Below are 14,751 nucleotides of genomic sequence, written 5' to 3'. Positions count from 1 at the left end.
AGTTGTGCAGGAATATGCACCCATGCTGGTGCACTCAAATGTGTGCAGGTAACTTAGATCAGGTTTCCTGCCATGCCATCTGGTAAATGGTATTTCACCTGTTGTTGTATTAACAACGTTGTTCAATATGTTATTAGCACACATTGTAGCCTCCCCCACAAATAATCAGGTAACCCAGAATCATTTAACATTGTTCTAACCATTGCCTGTAGTGTTTGGCCTCTTCTTTCAATAAAAGCGTTATGTTCTGGCCTGTATGGAGCAGACTTCTTATGCTCTATTCCAGCTACCTTAAGTCTGTTCTGGAATTTGTTATTAATAAATTCCGCACCATTATCTGTCACCAGGGTTATCAGTTGTCGTTTAGACTTTCTTTCAGCAAACCTAAGCCAATTGAAAAATGTTGATATGTTTCAGTTTTGCTTTTCATTAAATAGCAAAACCCATATCTAGAATAATGGTCCATAATGCTCAGTATATATCTAGCACCCCCATACTGGGTTTCTTTGGACCTATTATGTCTGCAAATACTACTTCTAAAGGTTCTTTTGTTTTGAAACCATTTAGCCTATTTGCAGGCAATACCTTGCTCTTATCTTCACAGCAAACATTACAACGCAAATATTTATCACAAGGTTTTAACCTTATTCCTTCAGATAACTCAACTGTAATGCTTTAGCATTTTAAATTTTACATGCCCCAAACGCCTATGCAATAAATGGATACATTCATCATGAGGCTTTATATTATTAAATACAGTCTGAGCCTCCCCTTTCTTACTATTATCTAAGACATATAATGTTCCATTTAAAGCTGCAGTTACCCTTTGTTATCTTTTTCAATTATGCAATTATTATCCTTAAAAGTAATTACATAACCTAATTTATCTAATACCCTTACTGAAAGCAAATTAAACTTTAGTTGCGGTACATACAACATTTTTATATCCTGGTTTATGTACGGACAACGTGCAAAACCTTGACCTTTCGCTTTCAGGTTCCAGCCATTGGCAAGAGATATATGTTGAGAACTTGTAGACATTTTTATAAATTTTGTCTTATCTCTTGTGATGCAGTGGGATGCGCCACTGTCAACCACCCATAAATTATTCTTCACATCAGAGTTGCTAAACGTGGCTAGTTCAAATGCTTTCTTTGGCTTTTTTACATTCTGGCTTTTTCTCTTTTTGCAGAATCTTGCCAATGTCTCTGCCTCCACAATTAAAACACTTTTTAATTGTGTATGCTGTTGAAGATAAATTCTCTTCTTCCGGGTGCTGTAATTTGCTTTGCTGGTTTCTTTCAAGCTTTGAAGATAATTTCTCTTCTTTCTTATCTTCTCTCAGCTCGTCACGCTCACGCCTTCTTCTGGCTTCTTCTAGTAGCCTGCCTGTAATCTCGGTTAATGAGAGGCTTTTTTGGCAATACCTCTAACGAAGTCACATAGTCATCATAGCTTTGATCTAATGAAGATAATATTATGTAGACTTGTTGCAGTTCATTAAATATAAGCTCTTTTTCTTGCAAATCTTGAAAAATGCTCTTCATACAGTTTAAATGAACTAACATATCTCCATTCCTCTGAAGATGCGTTCGAAAAGCTTCCGTGTAAGATTTATATGTGCTCCTACACTGTCCCGAACATAAATCTTCCTGAGGTTCTCCCAGCAGTTTGCAGCATTTTCTTCTCCACGAATATGGACAAGCTGCTGATCACAGAGAGTCAGTCCTATGATGCATAAAGCCTGCTCATTCTTCAGTTTAAAGTCTTGTAACTTTTCTTTATCATCATCATTAGCAGGATCCCAGCTACTCACATCTGGTGGGTTTGCTATAATGTCCCACAAACCTTCTCTGCGTAGAAGTAAACTACATTTCATTGACCATGAAACATAGTTTGTTCCATCCAGCCTGGATATCATGGACAGTAGGTCTTCTGGAACTGCTGTATATTCATGTATTTTCTTCCTATAGCAATCAATATCACTAGCCAGAGCTTGGGCTTTCTTTGCATGTTTCAGATTTATCAGTATCCAGTGGTAAATGGAATGTGCTTTATTCTTCTCAAAATCTTTTTATATGCTTGCAGTAACAATATCAATATAGTGAACAAAAAAAAAAAAAAAATTCAGCAAACAGATTGATGAAACAACAATCTTGAATGAACAAGTTACCTTTACATAACAAACAATAACTAGATTAAAACAACTTTCAATTCCTTCAAATCTAACCGCACCCTTAATCGGCTAATTGCCTGCTGCATTGTGCTTAAAGTGATAAGCACTTAAACCATGATATCTAAGTTTTATATATTTATTCACCCAAACCATATTTGGTATCAATGTTATACCTAACACAGGTTTCTTTGCTAGCATTGTGAAATTTTCTTTACATTTATAATAGCTTACAAATTTTTACTCTTAACTGAATTATTTTCAAATAATTATGTTGATTACTGCATTTGGAATAATTCAAGTTTTATTCTTTGGCTGCAGAAGTTAGGCAAATGTTGGATTTTATTGCAAAAACTTTAACCTGCATAATCAGATGTGGCTCAAGGTCTCACAAACATGCCATATTTTTTCTTGGGGCTGTGCTACGACACAATTTCTTCTAGAGGTAAAGCAAAGACCAAAGAATCAGTACTTGAAGACACCTTCAAGAATCAGCATTCTTTTATTTAGGAGACAAAATATAATGGCTTTTCTCAATTTTCTTCTGCTTAGGAAAAGGAAAAATGATCTTCCTTTCTTTAGAATAGATGTATAACTGCAAGTGGTAATTCAGGATTTCTCCATTGCAAAGCTATATCACTTGGCATAATCCAGTATGCTAAAGAAGAGCAATATCCGGCCTCTGAATGTGTTTGAGTTCTTCTGCATATTTCAGATAAACACACAATCTCATGCAATTTAGGTAGACATAAATTTAATTATTTCAATGTATCTTATACCAAAATAATAACCTTAATAACTTATTTTGAACCAAAGTTTCATTACAGGTTTCTTTGAACTAGGATCTGAAACTCTGGCAATAAATTATATTATCAGCTATAATTTAAGGACAGCTTATATCTTCCCAAACCACAAATATTGCACAACTGTATTTATAATAATCATGAAGAGTTTGAATTATCCATTTTGCCAACACTGCTTAACGTTAAACATGATTAACATATCTAATGATAGAAAAGATGTATTGCTAGTCAGTGAAAGGAAATTACAAGGGAATAGGGAATAAATCATGTGAGCCTGATTCCTAATATAATAAACATGATCTGATCATTATTACTATTTGGTCTCCAATCTCTACGGCATTTAAACATTTAACCCCTTGCTTAATAAAGAAGTCTAATACGAAGAAATACTATATATATATATATATATATATATATATATATATATATATATATATATATATATATATATATATATATATATATATATATATTTACTGTAACCACTGAGTTCTGTAAATCCTAAAGAAATAATAAAAGTGGATGTGAAAGGACATTTACCTCACTATTTATTTTGGCTACTTGCATAGAGTGCAGAAGTCTTGAATCTTTTGTTGACAAAGCTTTTCCTTTCATTTTCTCATAGTCTTCTTTGTATTTAATCTTTATAGAGAAAATAAGTAATAATTATAGAATCATACACTGTGACCCTTTATATCTTCCTGGCATTTCAAGGTAAGACTGAATACTTACCTGAATCCTTACCTGGAAAGAGGGAAGGCAACTATTTAAAAAATCTATTCTGGTTTTTCAGCTGAGAAGATTACATTTTGCTTTCTAAGGTACTTTCTAACTGGCTCTACATATCAGGGCAACAATTTTATGAGAATAGTTACAAAGCCCGAAATGTATACCTGGGATTAAAAGGGACTGTGAATATTTATATTTAAATACACTATTTTTAACTAAATCTAAGTAACTAATTAAATGTTGCCGGAAATACTTTGAAATGAATTAAACATATGTTTTGGTCCATTAAGATTTTGCCTATTTTTATCTGCATGCATGCTTAATTTTTAAGCCCTGAAAATTAGTTTAATTAAATAAAAAATTAAATAAAAAATTAAATTAATTTTTTTAGTTTCTAGACACTTCAGAAAGTATCTACTGTAGAATGCAAAGTGTCTAGAATGAAAAGATTATTCAGGAAAAGAACAAAGTATCTAATATACTTTTATCATAGTTTATGGCATATTATTTAAAAAAACCAAATCATATTCCTGAATTTCTAAAACAACTTGTTTTTATTTATATAAAGTATGCTGATTTTTGCTATTAATAAAACCTTTAAAAACATATAGAACTTACTTCACTGGCAAGATCTCCTGAAGCTTTTGCAGCAAGCAAAGATCTGGAATCTAACTTCATTTCAAAGTTGCGGCCCCTGCTTTTCTGCCAATCTTCTTTGTATTTAACCTAGGAAGAAAATATAGTTGCATATTATATATTGTTAATAAAAATAACCCATACATATAAAAACATAGAGAACTAAGTAGCAATTGACTTATGACCATTTGTTCAAATTATAGTTTAATGATAGTTTTTCTGATGGCCTCAGAAAAAGTGACTTGCTCCCCATCTTCAAAATTACAACCATTGCACCATCTCTGCAGTCATGAAATCACAATTTTGCTGCTTGCAACTGGCTCACACTTACGACGGTTGCAACTTTTTGCTGGCTTCCAACAAGCAAAGTCAACTGGGGAGGCCAGATTCACTTAATGACCATGGTTATTCACTTAACAACTACAGTAAAAATGACTGGGCTTGATAAAATCAAACCTGATAGCTCACTGAATGACTAAATTGATTAGTAACTGAAATTCTGATTCCTATTTTGTTCCTAAATTGATGACTGCTTGTATGCATACGGGCATATAAATCCTGTTTCAGGATACATTTACATCCTGTCTGTATATTATTCAGAATCACTTGCATGCAGATGAGTTTGGTTCTTCTTAGAAATGCTCTTTCAGACAGGATTCATTTTAGCAAATGAACCCCTGGGTGAGAAGAGTATCTGAAAGGAATCCTATTTCATATTATTAGATTGAGGACTAAATTCCCAAGCCTTCTCTCTTCCTTACAATTCATGGAGCTATGACAAAGACAATTTGGTTTTTCTGTTTCCCACTGATCATGATCATACTAGCTAAGAACAAAAAAACACGAGGATTTTCCCTTCCTGAAACTCCTAGCCAGCAGTTGTTGGCTGAAAGAAATGGGAGAAACTTAATCTCCCTTTCTCTCATGTGCTAAACCCTGGCAATATTTCTTCCAGATAATCTGAACATTGTTTCTCCCTCCCACCAATAGCAAAAAACAAAATTTTGCTCCACAGCTTCCTGCTTAAAAAATGCTCAGATTTTACTACTGTACTGTCTAAGCTAGTCTGTTCCTGTGCTTACTCAGAAGCAATTCTCACAGGGTTCGATTGGCAGACTCTACAGGCAAATGACTATAGCAGGTATGGGCAACCTTGAACATCTTCAAGGCTCCATGCCATGGCTGATTGGCTGAAGCAAAATAGTTTAAAGCTAAAAACAAAACCCTGATATCCCCCCCACTTCTCTTTCTCTAATGCCTTCCCTTTCTCTTTCATGAAGCAGGTTGTAGGAAAGTTGCTAAATGTTTGAAGTTCTGTCTTGCATTCATTTAAACCAAGGGTTTTCAAACTTGGCAAGTTTAAGACTTGTGGACTTCAACTTCCAAAATTCCTGAGCTAACATGACTGGAGGAGGAAATCTAGGAGTTGAAATCCACAAGTCTTAAAGCTGTCAAGTTTGAAGATCCCTGATTTTAACCAATATCTAGATTGCAATAAAGAAAAGTCTTACCTCACTGTATAATTCTGCATTGGCTTTCGCCTTTACTAGCTCTGGTACATCTTGAGGCAAAGAATAATGTGATTTGTTTTTCTGATAGTTGGCTCGATAATTCAGCTGGCAAAAATCAAAAACATTTTTTAAAGATTTGTAATTAATCAAGATCATAATCCTAGGTTTCAAAAAAGGGTGGACAATTTTCATGTTACCCCATAATATAGCAACTTGTCATTTAAAAATATGAATGTAAAATAAAATATAAATTATAATGGCTAGTGTTTTGTTAGCATATTAATAAACAAAGAATAAACAGAAGATATTTTCAAAGAATATATTCTCACATGGCTTGAAAGGAAAGTCTGAATGATTAAAAATTATACTGTGGGGAAATGTGATTAGTAAATATTCATTTAATGTATGAATTTCGGCACTAGATTTTTCTCATTCTCAAATAAAAGCATTATATTACAGAAGATATTAGAGACACCAATCAAGCAGAACACAGCAAACTCCGAGACCAATAAACACAGACCAAGACTCCCAACCAATCAGGATGAAGAAAAAACCATTCTGGTACAGCAATAGGCTGCCCCAAATTTAAATCTGAAACCACTATAAAAGTCTGACTCACAGATGAACACTATACAGAAGCCTGATGATGGCAGATGAGATTCTGCCGAAACGTTGCTACAACTTTAAAAGCACAACTACAATGACATGGGAAAATACCCGAACAAAGCTGAATACCATACATGTAAGTACCCACGAAAACTTAAGAATATATATATATGATAATTACAAAAATAAATATCTGGTAGACATGATTCATTAACATCTAACTTTCTGAAGTATTTGTGTCATTGCACAGTCTATGCAGGGGTGGGTTTCTACTGGTTCTGTCCACCTCTGTAGAACCGGTAGCTCTGAAGAGCAGCAGACATAGAACTGGTTCTATGTCTGCTGATGTTTCTGCCCACCCGGGCTCTTACCTGACCTTTATTTCCTGTTTTTTCAACTTCAGGTGCCGTGTGAGGCACAGCTGCAGTTAAAAAAGCAGGAAAAAGGGGCTTTTTGAAAGGCCGCTTCTCTGCATGCGGCGTGCTGACTATTTACAGGTGCACGTCGGCAGCATGCAGGGAAGCCCTTCGTAAATCACCGAACCTCGTAATTACCAAACTGGTAGTTAACCCTGTTGGATCCCACCCCTGAGTCTATGGTTTTTCAGTTATGATATAGCAATAGCACTTAGACTTCTATACCATGACATAGCATTTTACAGCTCTCCCTGAGCAGTTTACAAACGATAGCATATTGCCCCAACAAACTGGGTTCTCATTTTACCAACCTCAGAAGGATGGAAGGTTGAGTCAACCTTGAGCTGGTCATGATCAACTCCTGGATGTGGCCAGAGTTAGCCTGCAATACTATATTTTAACCACCATGCTACCAGGACTTCTGAATTATAGCATCCTAGTTTTATTTTGATTATGTGTGTCAAACAAACCACAGAGACCTATTTCACACCCCTCATCAAACCAAAATATATTTTGAGTTCCTATACTTTGAGGGACTAGTTGCCTTCTGTACAGTGTTCTTCCTCATCCTATCCACTGCAATTGTCTCTTTTAGCCTAACTCACACAATGACCCAGAAGGAGACACTGAATCTGCTAATCCTTCTTATTCTTGTTAGAAATGAGATGAAAAGCCATTCCTTTGCCAAAGGGAGCTGGCAAAAGCACCCATCTATCAGAGCTATGTGTTCAAGTAGACAGTGTTGCCGTTGATAAATTTTGTATTATTCTTTTCCAGGAATAAATATCTGTTGCTGTGTTTTGGCATAACTATTTGACAATCATAATAGAACTTACATCACTAAGTTGCTGGGCATTGATTTTTGCTTGAAGGATCTGAGGCGTGCATGTAACAGAGCTATATTTCAATTTATCTATGTTTTGCCTGTAGTTTACCTAAAATTAAAACAAGTAAACATTCAGATTTTACAAACTTTCAAAATTACAAATGTTCATCTCATCCAAAAACTTTCAGATCACAGTGCAGGTACAATTAGTATTTTTATCAGATCTTAATCATTATTTGCTTCCTGGATGGACTGATGGATGGATGGATGGGTGGATTGATTGATTGATCAATTAATTACTTCCTTATTAAGCTGCAAATTATATATCATTTAAAAATAGTTCATTTAGAGATTCTTTTTTAATAAAATGGGACTTATATTTAAACCATGTCATCCATAAAATATCTAAAGCTCTTAACATGATATACGTAATCCACATCCAATGCATTCTTTTTAATTTAATAAGCCATTCTTGCTCCAGCAGATCACCTAGAAATCCACTGAAATTCCACATAAGTTTATTCATGGGCTCTAATTTCTGGAAAAAAATAAGAATATGACTCTAAGTGTTGGAAGTCAACAGAATGACTTAATGAAAAGAAGGGCAGCCTTCAGCTTGTGCCTGTAATAGGAGTCAGTGCTTTGAGGGGAAAAAGATATGCAGCTTGAAAGTATGACATTTAGTTATATACCGTAGATTTTCAACAGATATCATTTCAACCCTGAATATAAGGCTGTGTCTCTAAAATCCATAGATGGCTCACGTGGCAAGACACTGGGCTTGCACACTGCTGAGGTTGGCAGCTTGGCGATTCAATTTCCATGAGTGAATAAACTGCGTAGGGACAAGAAGGAGCATCTTCTGAATGCCTACTGGCATTCCACGGGTAAAGAACACTGCCTGAAAAAATTCCTTCAAAGAGGCAGCCAACCACCTTGGTGATCCCTGGCTAACATGGGCCATACACTAAATAATAAATCTAAAATTCATATCTACACTGCTTAGATGTATAGGAATCTGTCTTTCTTGGACTAGCTCATTCTACTGACTGTTGTTTAATTACTGAGGCAGCTCTATTCTACAGCTTGATAAAACATGTAAGCAAATGATGCAGATTACCTTCTTATCATCTGCGTATGTGTTCTCCAGTTCAAACAAATATGCCAGAAAAGCAAGTTAACAGAATGCTAAAATCATTTTTTTATATATATTAAGGATGTTTGAGTCCTTACTGTGATTTAAGGTGGAACCAGATTCTTCTTTTTTATTTCCTTTGATTCTTAAAGAATAAGAGTCATTATCTGAAATCTAAAAGTATTAAAACCTTGGCACAGTTTGACTCTCACTTTTTAACATTCTAGGTTGAGCTGAAGAATGTATGAAAATGTTGGACTGCCACAACCAAATAGACTTCTCCAGACTGTGTTTCTAGTCTAGATGGTTTCAAAGTACAGTTTCCATATTCCTGATAACCATGGTTCATGGCCAGGGCAATACAAATTGCAATCTAAATATTTAGAGATCCAAGATCAGAAAGCCAGTCAATAGTTATTAAAATATATTATATATTATATATTATAATATTATATATTATTATATTATAAAATATAATATATATTAATTTCATTTAACTGTCTAAAGTTTCAGAGGTCTATACAAACTCAGTTAGATGGGTCAACAAAAGAAGGCAACTTCTTCAGTGGAACACAACTCCCTGCATTAGATTGTCTGGAAGTTCTTTAACAAAAATAAGACACCGAGGGCTACCTTTTCTTCTGCTAGAAGCATAATAGGAAATTACTATTTTAGTACTCTAGTTACTATTCTATTTACTATTATTTTATACCATTTTCCTCCATTTTAGCTAGCAACAAAATCCCAAAATGGAATATACATTTGCAATTGAAAAGTACAGTATTTAGAGAGCTAATGTGAAATCTTTGAATTAGGGTGAATCCAAAATAACTGACAATAGATGTAAGCCTTTATATCCTGAACTGAGCTACCCTTGTTGCCTAAGCTATTTATCTGATATGTTTGCATTTTGTGTGTGTAGGAAAGCAGTTCTAGGTTGCCTACAGTTCAGGAAACTATAGCAGTATGCAAGAAATCAGGAGAAAATTTCCCCTTCCTCCTCCAAAATGTAATTCCCAAGATTCCAGGCAAGATTTAGCAAACTTTTAGAAACTAAAAAGCTCTGAATCTACTAGCCAAGAAGGATATTAGATTAGATTTCATTAATTTCTGTTTGTGACCATTACGCTTAATAACAAGAATAACTGATATTCTTCCCTGAGTTTCATTATAGAGGAATATATACAGAATGTAACTACTTTGAATTACACTCTCCCTGTCTACTAAATTTGAGCACTAAAGTGGATAGCAATAAATAAATAAAATGCATAAGGCTTCATTAAGTTCATTAAGGGTAATAAAAATATCAATTAGAAATCAAAGACTCTTAAGAGAGATTCACTGTTTCACTGCTTTTCTGAAGGATTAAAAAATGTAATGGCAAGGCAAAATTTCTGTATGCCAAATAAGCAAGTTCCTGATAGCAGGAGCATCTTTAGAAAGGCTTTTCATGGAGATTTTCATTGACTAGTCATAATCCTAATGTGGGGAAAAAAGGGGGGGGGTTGGTTGATCAGTTCCTGGGTAATCTAGGGCTAGGTAACAGGAAAACAGAGCATATTTCCATGCACCCTCTTATGATTTGGGTACCATATGTCACATAACATCCAAGCTATTGCATTTCGAACCATTTTTAAGGGAACCCACATAAAGTGCAACGAAACCAACAAACCCAGATATAGAAAACTGTGGGTGCCATACCTCTTATATTGGTATTAAACCAGTATCTCTTTATACTGGTATAGAACCAGTACAATTATCACAGCGTAGAGTTCCCTTTGCTAGATAATTATAGTAATGACATTTGGTTGCAAGCAATGAGAACAGGACTGATGCCAGTCTATCTAAATGCAGCGTATTGTATCTCTTATTCTCAGTCCCTTGACAGTTCATGAGCCTAGCAAACAACTTGCTCTTCTAGGGGTTTCAGTTATCCTTGGCTATGTCTGTCACTACAAATAAACAACTGTTTTAGAAAGGCCACAAAATATTCTTTTCCCTACAGGAGATGGCAAGTCATGAAAAATAAGATGAGAACTGAGAAAGCTATTTACATCTTTTAGATGATCCAGTTTCCTTGTTGTCTGATAGGAGGGGGTCAGGATCACTGGGTAATTGTAGTTAGCATCATCTTGTGCATAGTCAGATTTATAGACTATCTGGAACACAAAGCACAAAAACAATCATCTTTTTTAAACCATCCATTTTTAAATAGTTATAAGACAAGGGGAAAAGGAAACTATTAAACTTCACCAACAAGCAAGATCAGGATCATCCAAGATAACTAAATTGTTCACAGAGTTTAAACGCTGAATCTCATTCAGCTGCGGATATATGCCACTATGAGGTATGGGAGAATTCCCTTCCATACGTGTCACAGTTCTTTAGTGTCTTGTACATTTGTAAATAACATGCTTCAAGGGATGTAAGTAAGAAATGCCATCTCACTCAATTTCATAAATATTGGATTAAGTACAGTTGTTCTTAAATGCTGCAGTATCAAAATAACAGGTGGCAAAAACAGCAGTTTATGAAACTGAACTTTTATAAGCATGGGGGAACAAAGAGAACGCTCTTCCTTAAAAATTAATTCAATTCCTTTAATGCCTAGTTCCAAGACTCATAACATGTCAATTAACAAAATACATTCTAAGAGGAATTGAACCACCTGCCACATAATTGTTTCTTCTAGTAATCCAAAATACATGTTTACTGGCATGATATATCCTTATGCAAAAATAATTTTTAATATGTCTTTTGAACAGTACAGAAATATATACAGTCATTCCTGCAGCTCTTAAGAAATAATTAAAAGTGTGGCTCTCCTTCATTTCAGGAAGCAGAGTAGATATCATTTTGAAATGAGATATAGACAATTAAAGAAAATCTGATTTAAACAGCTTACATTGCTTGCCAAACTTCCAACCTTCATGGCATGCAGTGTGCGTCGGTCCATGCCAACTCCTTCATAATGGCCTTTCTGGTTCTGGTAATGTTCTTTATATTTGAGCTGAACACAAACACAAATAATCTATTGTATAAGCTATTGTACTTATAAAACATCCACTTTTTTATGAACAAAAGGCCACAGGCAAAACCAATTTAACCATACTGATTTACAACTTCAGTATAGATTTTTAATAAAATATCATGTCTTCCCAAATACATATTACAGTGTTGATATTAAGAACCTTTCTCATCATAACACATATAATATCCAAATTCAATTGCTGTTATCGAAAACTGATAACAAAATGTTATTGAGTTATAATCTGTTTGGCCTATATTTTGCTCTTTCATTTAGAATTCAAAATTGATAACTAAGGCTACTTGATAATTGAGGCTATAAACAAACATAGTAGATGAAGATAATTAACTTTAAAATTAACATAAATTATTGGATTAGTGATTAAATTATATGCAATCTCTTTTGCAATTATTTTTGTGTTTTATTTGTTTTTTAATGAAAGTCACTTATATAGAAACTGTAATTTCAACAGTACCTAAATTAAGCTTTTGTAGAAGTGCACACAAATAACTCAGACTTACATCACTGGTATATTTTGAGATCTTGTTAACATTCCTGAATTGAGGAGTCTCACAGTAGTTAATACTGTGGCCTTTACTGTTCTCCAGATCCTTCTTATATTCAACCTTAAAAATTGGAATTAACAACAACAAAAAGCTGTATGTAAGGTGACAGCCTGACAGACAGACAGACAGAAAAAATGCCCATATATCAGCACCATTTTTCAGATGAAAAAGAGGATCACATCTCAGGACACTGGCACAGCTGCTAGACTCTGACAATATTGCCCAAACCTATTGTCTATCACTTTCATACAACTGCAGAATTTTATTTGCTCTGGTGAAGCTTCTGTTGCACTAATTTAATTTTTTTAAAAAAAAATTATTAATTTTCCAAATTTAAAAAAACATAAAACAAAACTTTATACATTGTTATCATCAAGACATCTTTTGCATTTCCTCACATTTTTCAGTATATGTATTTACTTATTCCTTTACCATTACATTCTCTTGCACTTATTTAAAATAAAAAATATTTTTATATGAAAAAGTAAGGGATGGTGGAACAGTGGTAGTTTTAGAAAGAAGCTATCAATGTTTCAGAGGTAGAATGTAACTGTGATAAGTATAACAAAGTTACATGTAAATAACTATAATAAAAACAAAATAATAATAATTTAACTATAAACATTGTATCTATATTTACTGTCAATCAAGATATATGATTTTACCTCACTGTACAACTTGTTCACATCCTGTGCTTGCTTAAGTGCTAGATTTTCTTGAGCTGAAAGACAATGGTAATGGGCTGCTCCTTTCATTTGTAAAAAATCCTTCTTGTATTTAATCTGAAAAAGAAACATGGTATAACAACTACAGGCAAACCATACTTTTCATCGGCTGAAGATTGGTGAGACAATCATTTTAGTGAACCTATAATTTACCCCATGGTTCTATTTGGTCAATAAATTATGAAAAAGAAATTAGAATATACAAAGACAAAGTCAGGTACAAAGTCAGGTTGAACTGATCATGCTATTAACCTGCTTTCAAATACAATATTTTTGATTTACTTTTTCCATTTTTCAAACTAAGAATAGCTGCTTCATAGTGATTGATGTCAACTAAATTGTGGGCAGCTGAATATGCTAATATATTTTTTCCACACTAGCAACTTGCTTTAGCAAATAGCAGGTTCTGTATCAAGTAACAGTTTCAAGATATATTATTTTCTTAAAATTTTCTTTCACTGTTCATCACAATATTTGAGACTGCATATCATGCTGCATCTGATATGTTTGCAATTTTGTTATTTTATGAATCTTATTACATTCTAAAAGCAATGTTTGTATATTTGTAAGCAACAATATATTGGAAAAATATACCATAAAACTCCAGGACTCTTTTGTTCTTATTCATGAGATAAACTTTATACTAAAATCATATCTCTGTCCAATAAATCAAAGAAACTTTGGAAACATATTTGAGGAAATGTCTTTCAGTATAAAAATAATTTGTTCTATCCAGTTGAAAAATATGAAAACCAAAACATTATAACAATCTTGAGATAAAAAAAATGGATTCAGCTCCCAGTCAATCCTGTAACCCATGTCACACAAGTTGCTATATCTCATTTTGGCATACTTCACAGGATTGTTTTGAAATACTAGTTTAGATATTAAATGCTGTGTCAGTTCTTTATGCAAAATATACAAAAATAATTTTCATTAATCGCATACATTGAAAAAGTAAATAAACTATGTCAGTTTATTTTTGAATATGTATAACTAGAAAACATTGCAAGATGTGTGTGAACCACCTGTTCAGATCTTTTATCTGTATCATTACTACAGACTTTAAAACATGTAGAATGCTAGAATTCTGTAGTTGATTATGTGCCATGAGTTATGGCTGCTTCTTGGAAACCACACAGACCGACCTTCCACAAGGTGAGTGCTAGGAAACCAACAGTTTATTTAAAGGTAAATATAGAAGATGAGTATTTCTTCTTTTAATAGTAATGAAATATTTCTAACTAAAATATTGCTTCTAGTTCTGAAAGCATGTATTTAGAACATAATCAGAACTCAAACAAAAGGTAATGTGATAGATCACAAAAAAACAGCTAATGTCCTCAAAGGACTTGTTCTTTTTATAGGTTTCCATTAGTTGCTCAAATAATATGACACCACATGAGCTATAGCAAGCATTTTGGATCTGGCCCATGTTATCTGAGATATTCAAACTCATACTTACATCACTAGCCAATTCATTTGCCTTCTTAGCATTTAGATATGCTGGTGTGATCATAGCAGGGAAACTGCCTTTTCCTCTATGCTCTTCGTATTCGTGCATATAATCCTGAAGAATATTTAGCAGTGATCAATT

The 14,751-nt window shown here is 33.8% G+C and overlaps 1 protein-coding gene across 3 annotated transcripts in view; it reads right to left on the bottom strand.

Moving 5' to 3' along the window:
* Positions 1 to 14,751, bottom strand: part of NRAP (nebulin related anchoring protein) — a 66,896-nt gene that overhangs the window by 37,829 nt on the left and 14,316 nt on the right. For all 3 annotated transcript variants that reach the window (XM_087964525.1, XM_087964527.1, XM_087964526.1), the window contains 9 exons: positions 14,620 to 14,724; positions 13,095 to 13,211; positions 12,385 to 12,489; positions 11,741 to 11,845; positions 10,890 to 10,994; positions 7,711 to 7,809; positions 5,853 to 5,957; positions 4,324 to 4,431; positions 3,517 to 3,618 (listed from right to left, as the gene is read on the bottom strand). In XM_087964525.1, the coding sequence (XP_087820651.1) occupies positions 3,517 to 3,618; positions 4,324 to 4,431; positions 5,853 to 5,957; positions 7,711 to 7,809; positions 10,890 to 10,994; positions 11,741 to 11,845; positions 12,385 to 12,489; positions 13,095 to 13,211; positions 14,620 to 14,724 (951 nt within the window). The remainder of the gene's footprint in view (positions 1 to 3,516; positions 3,619 to 4,323; positions 4,432 to 5,852; positions 5,958 to 7,710; positions 7,810 to 10,889; positions 10,995 to 11,740; positions 11,846 to 12,384; positions 12,490 to 13,094; positions 13,212 to 14,619; positions 14,725 to 14,751) is intronic.

Source organism: Notechis scutatus, chromosome 4 (assembly GCF_049901735.1).
Source record: "Notechis scutatus isolate UNSWTSFEM ecotype Mainland chromosome 4, rNotScu1.2, whole genome shotgun sequence".
NCBI classification, from domain to species: Eukaryota; Metazoa; Chordata; class Lepidosauria; order Squamata; family Elapidae; genus Notechis; species Notechis scutatus.
This window is presented reverse-complemented; position numbering and strand designations above follow the sequence as displayed.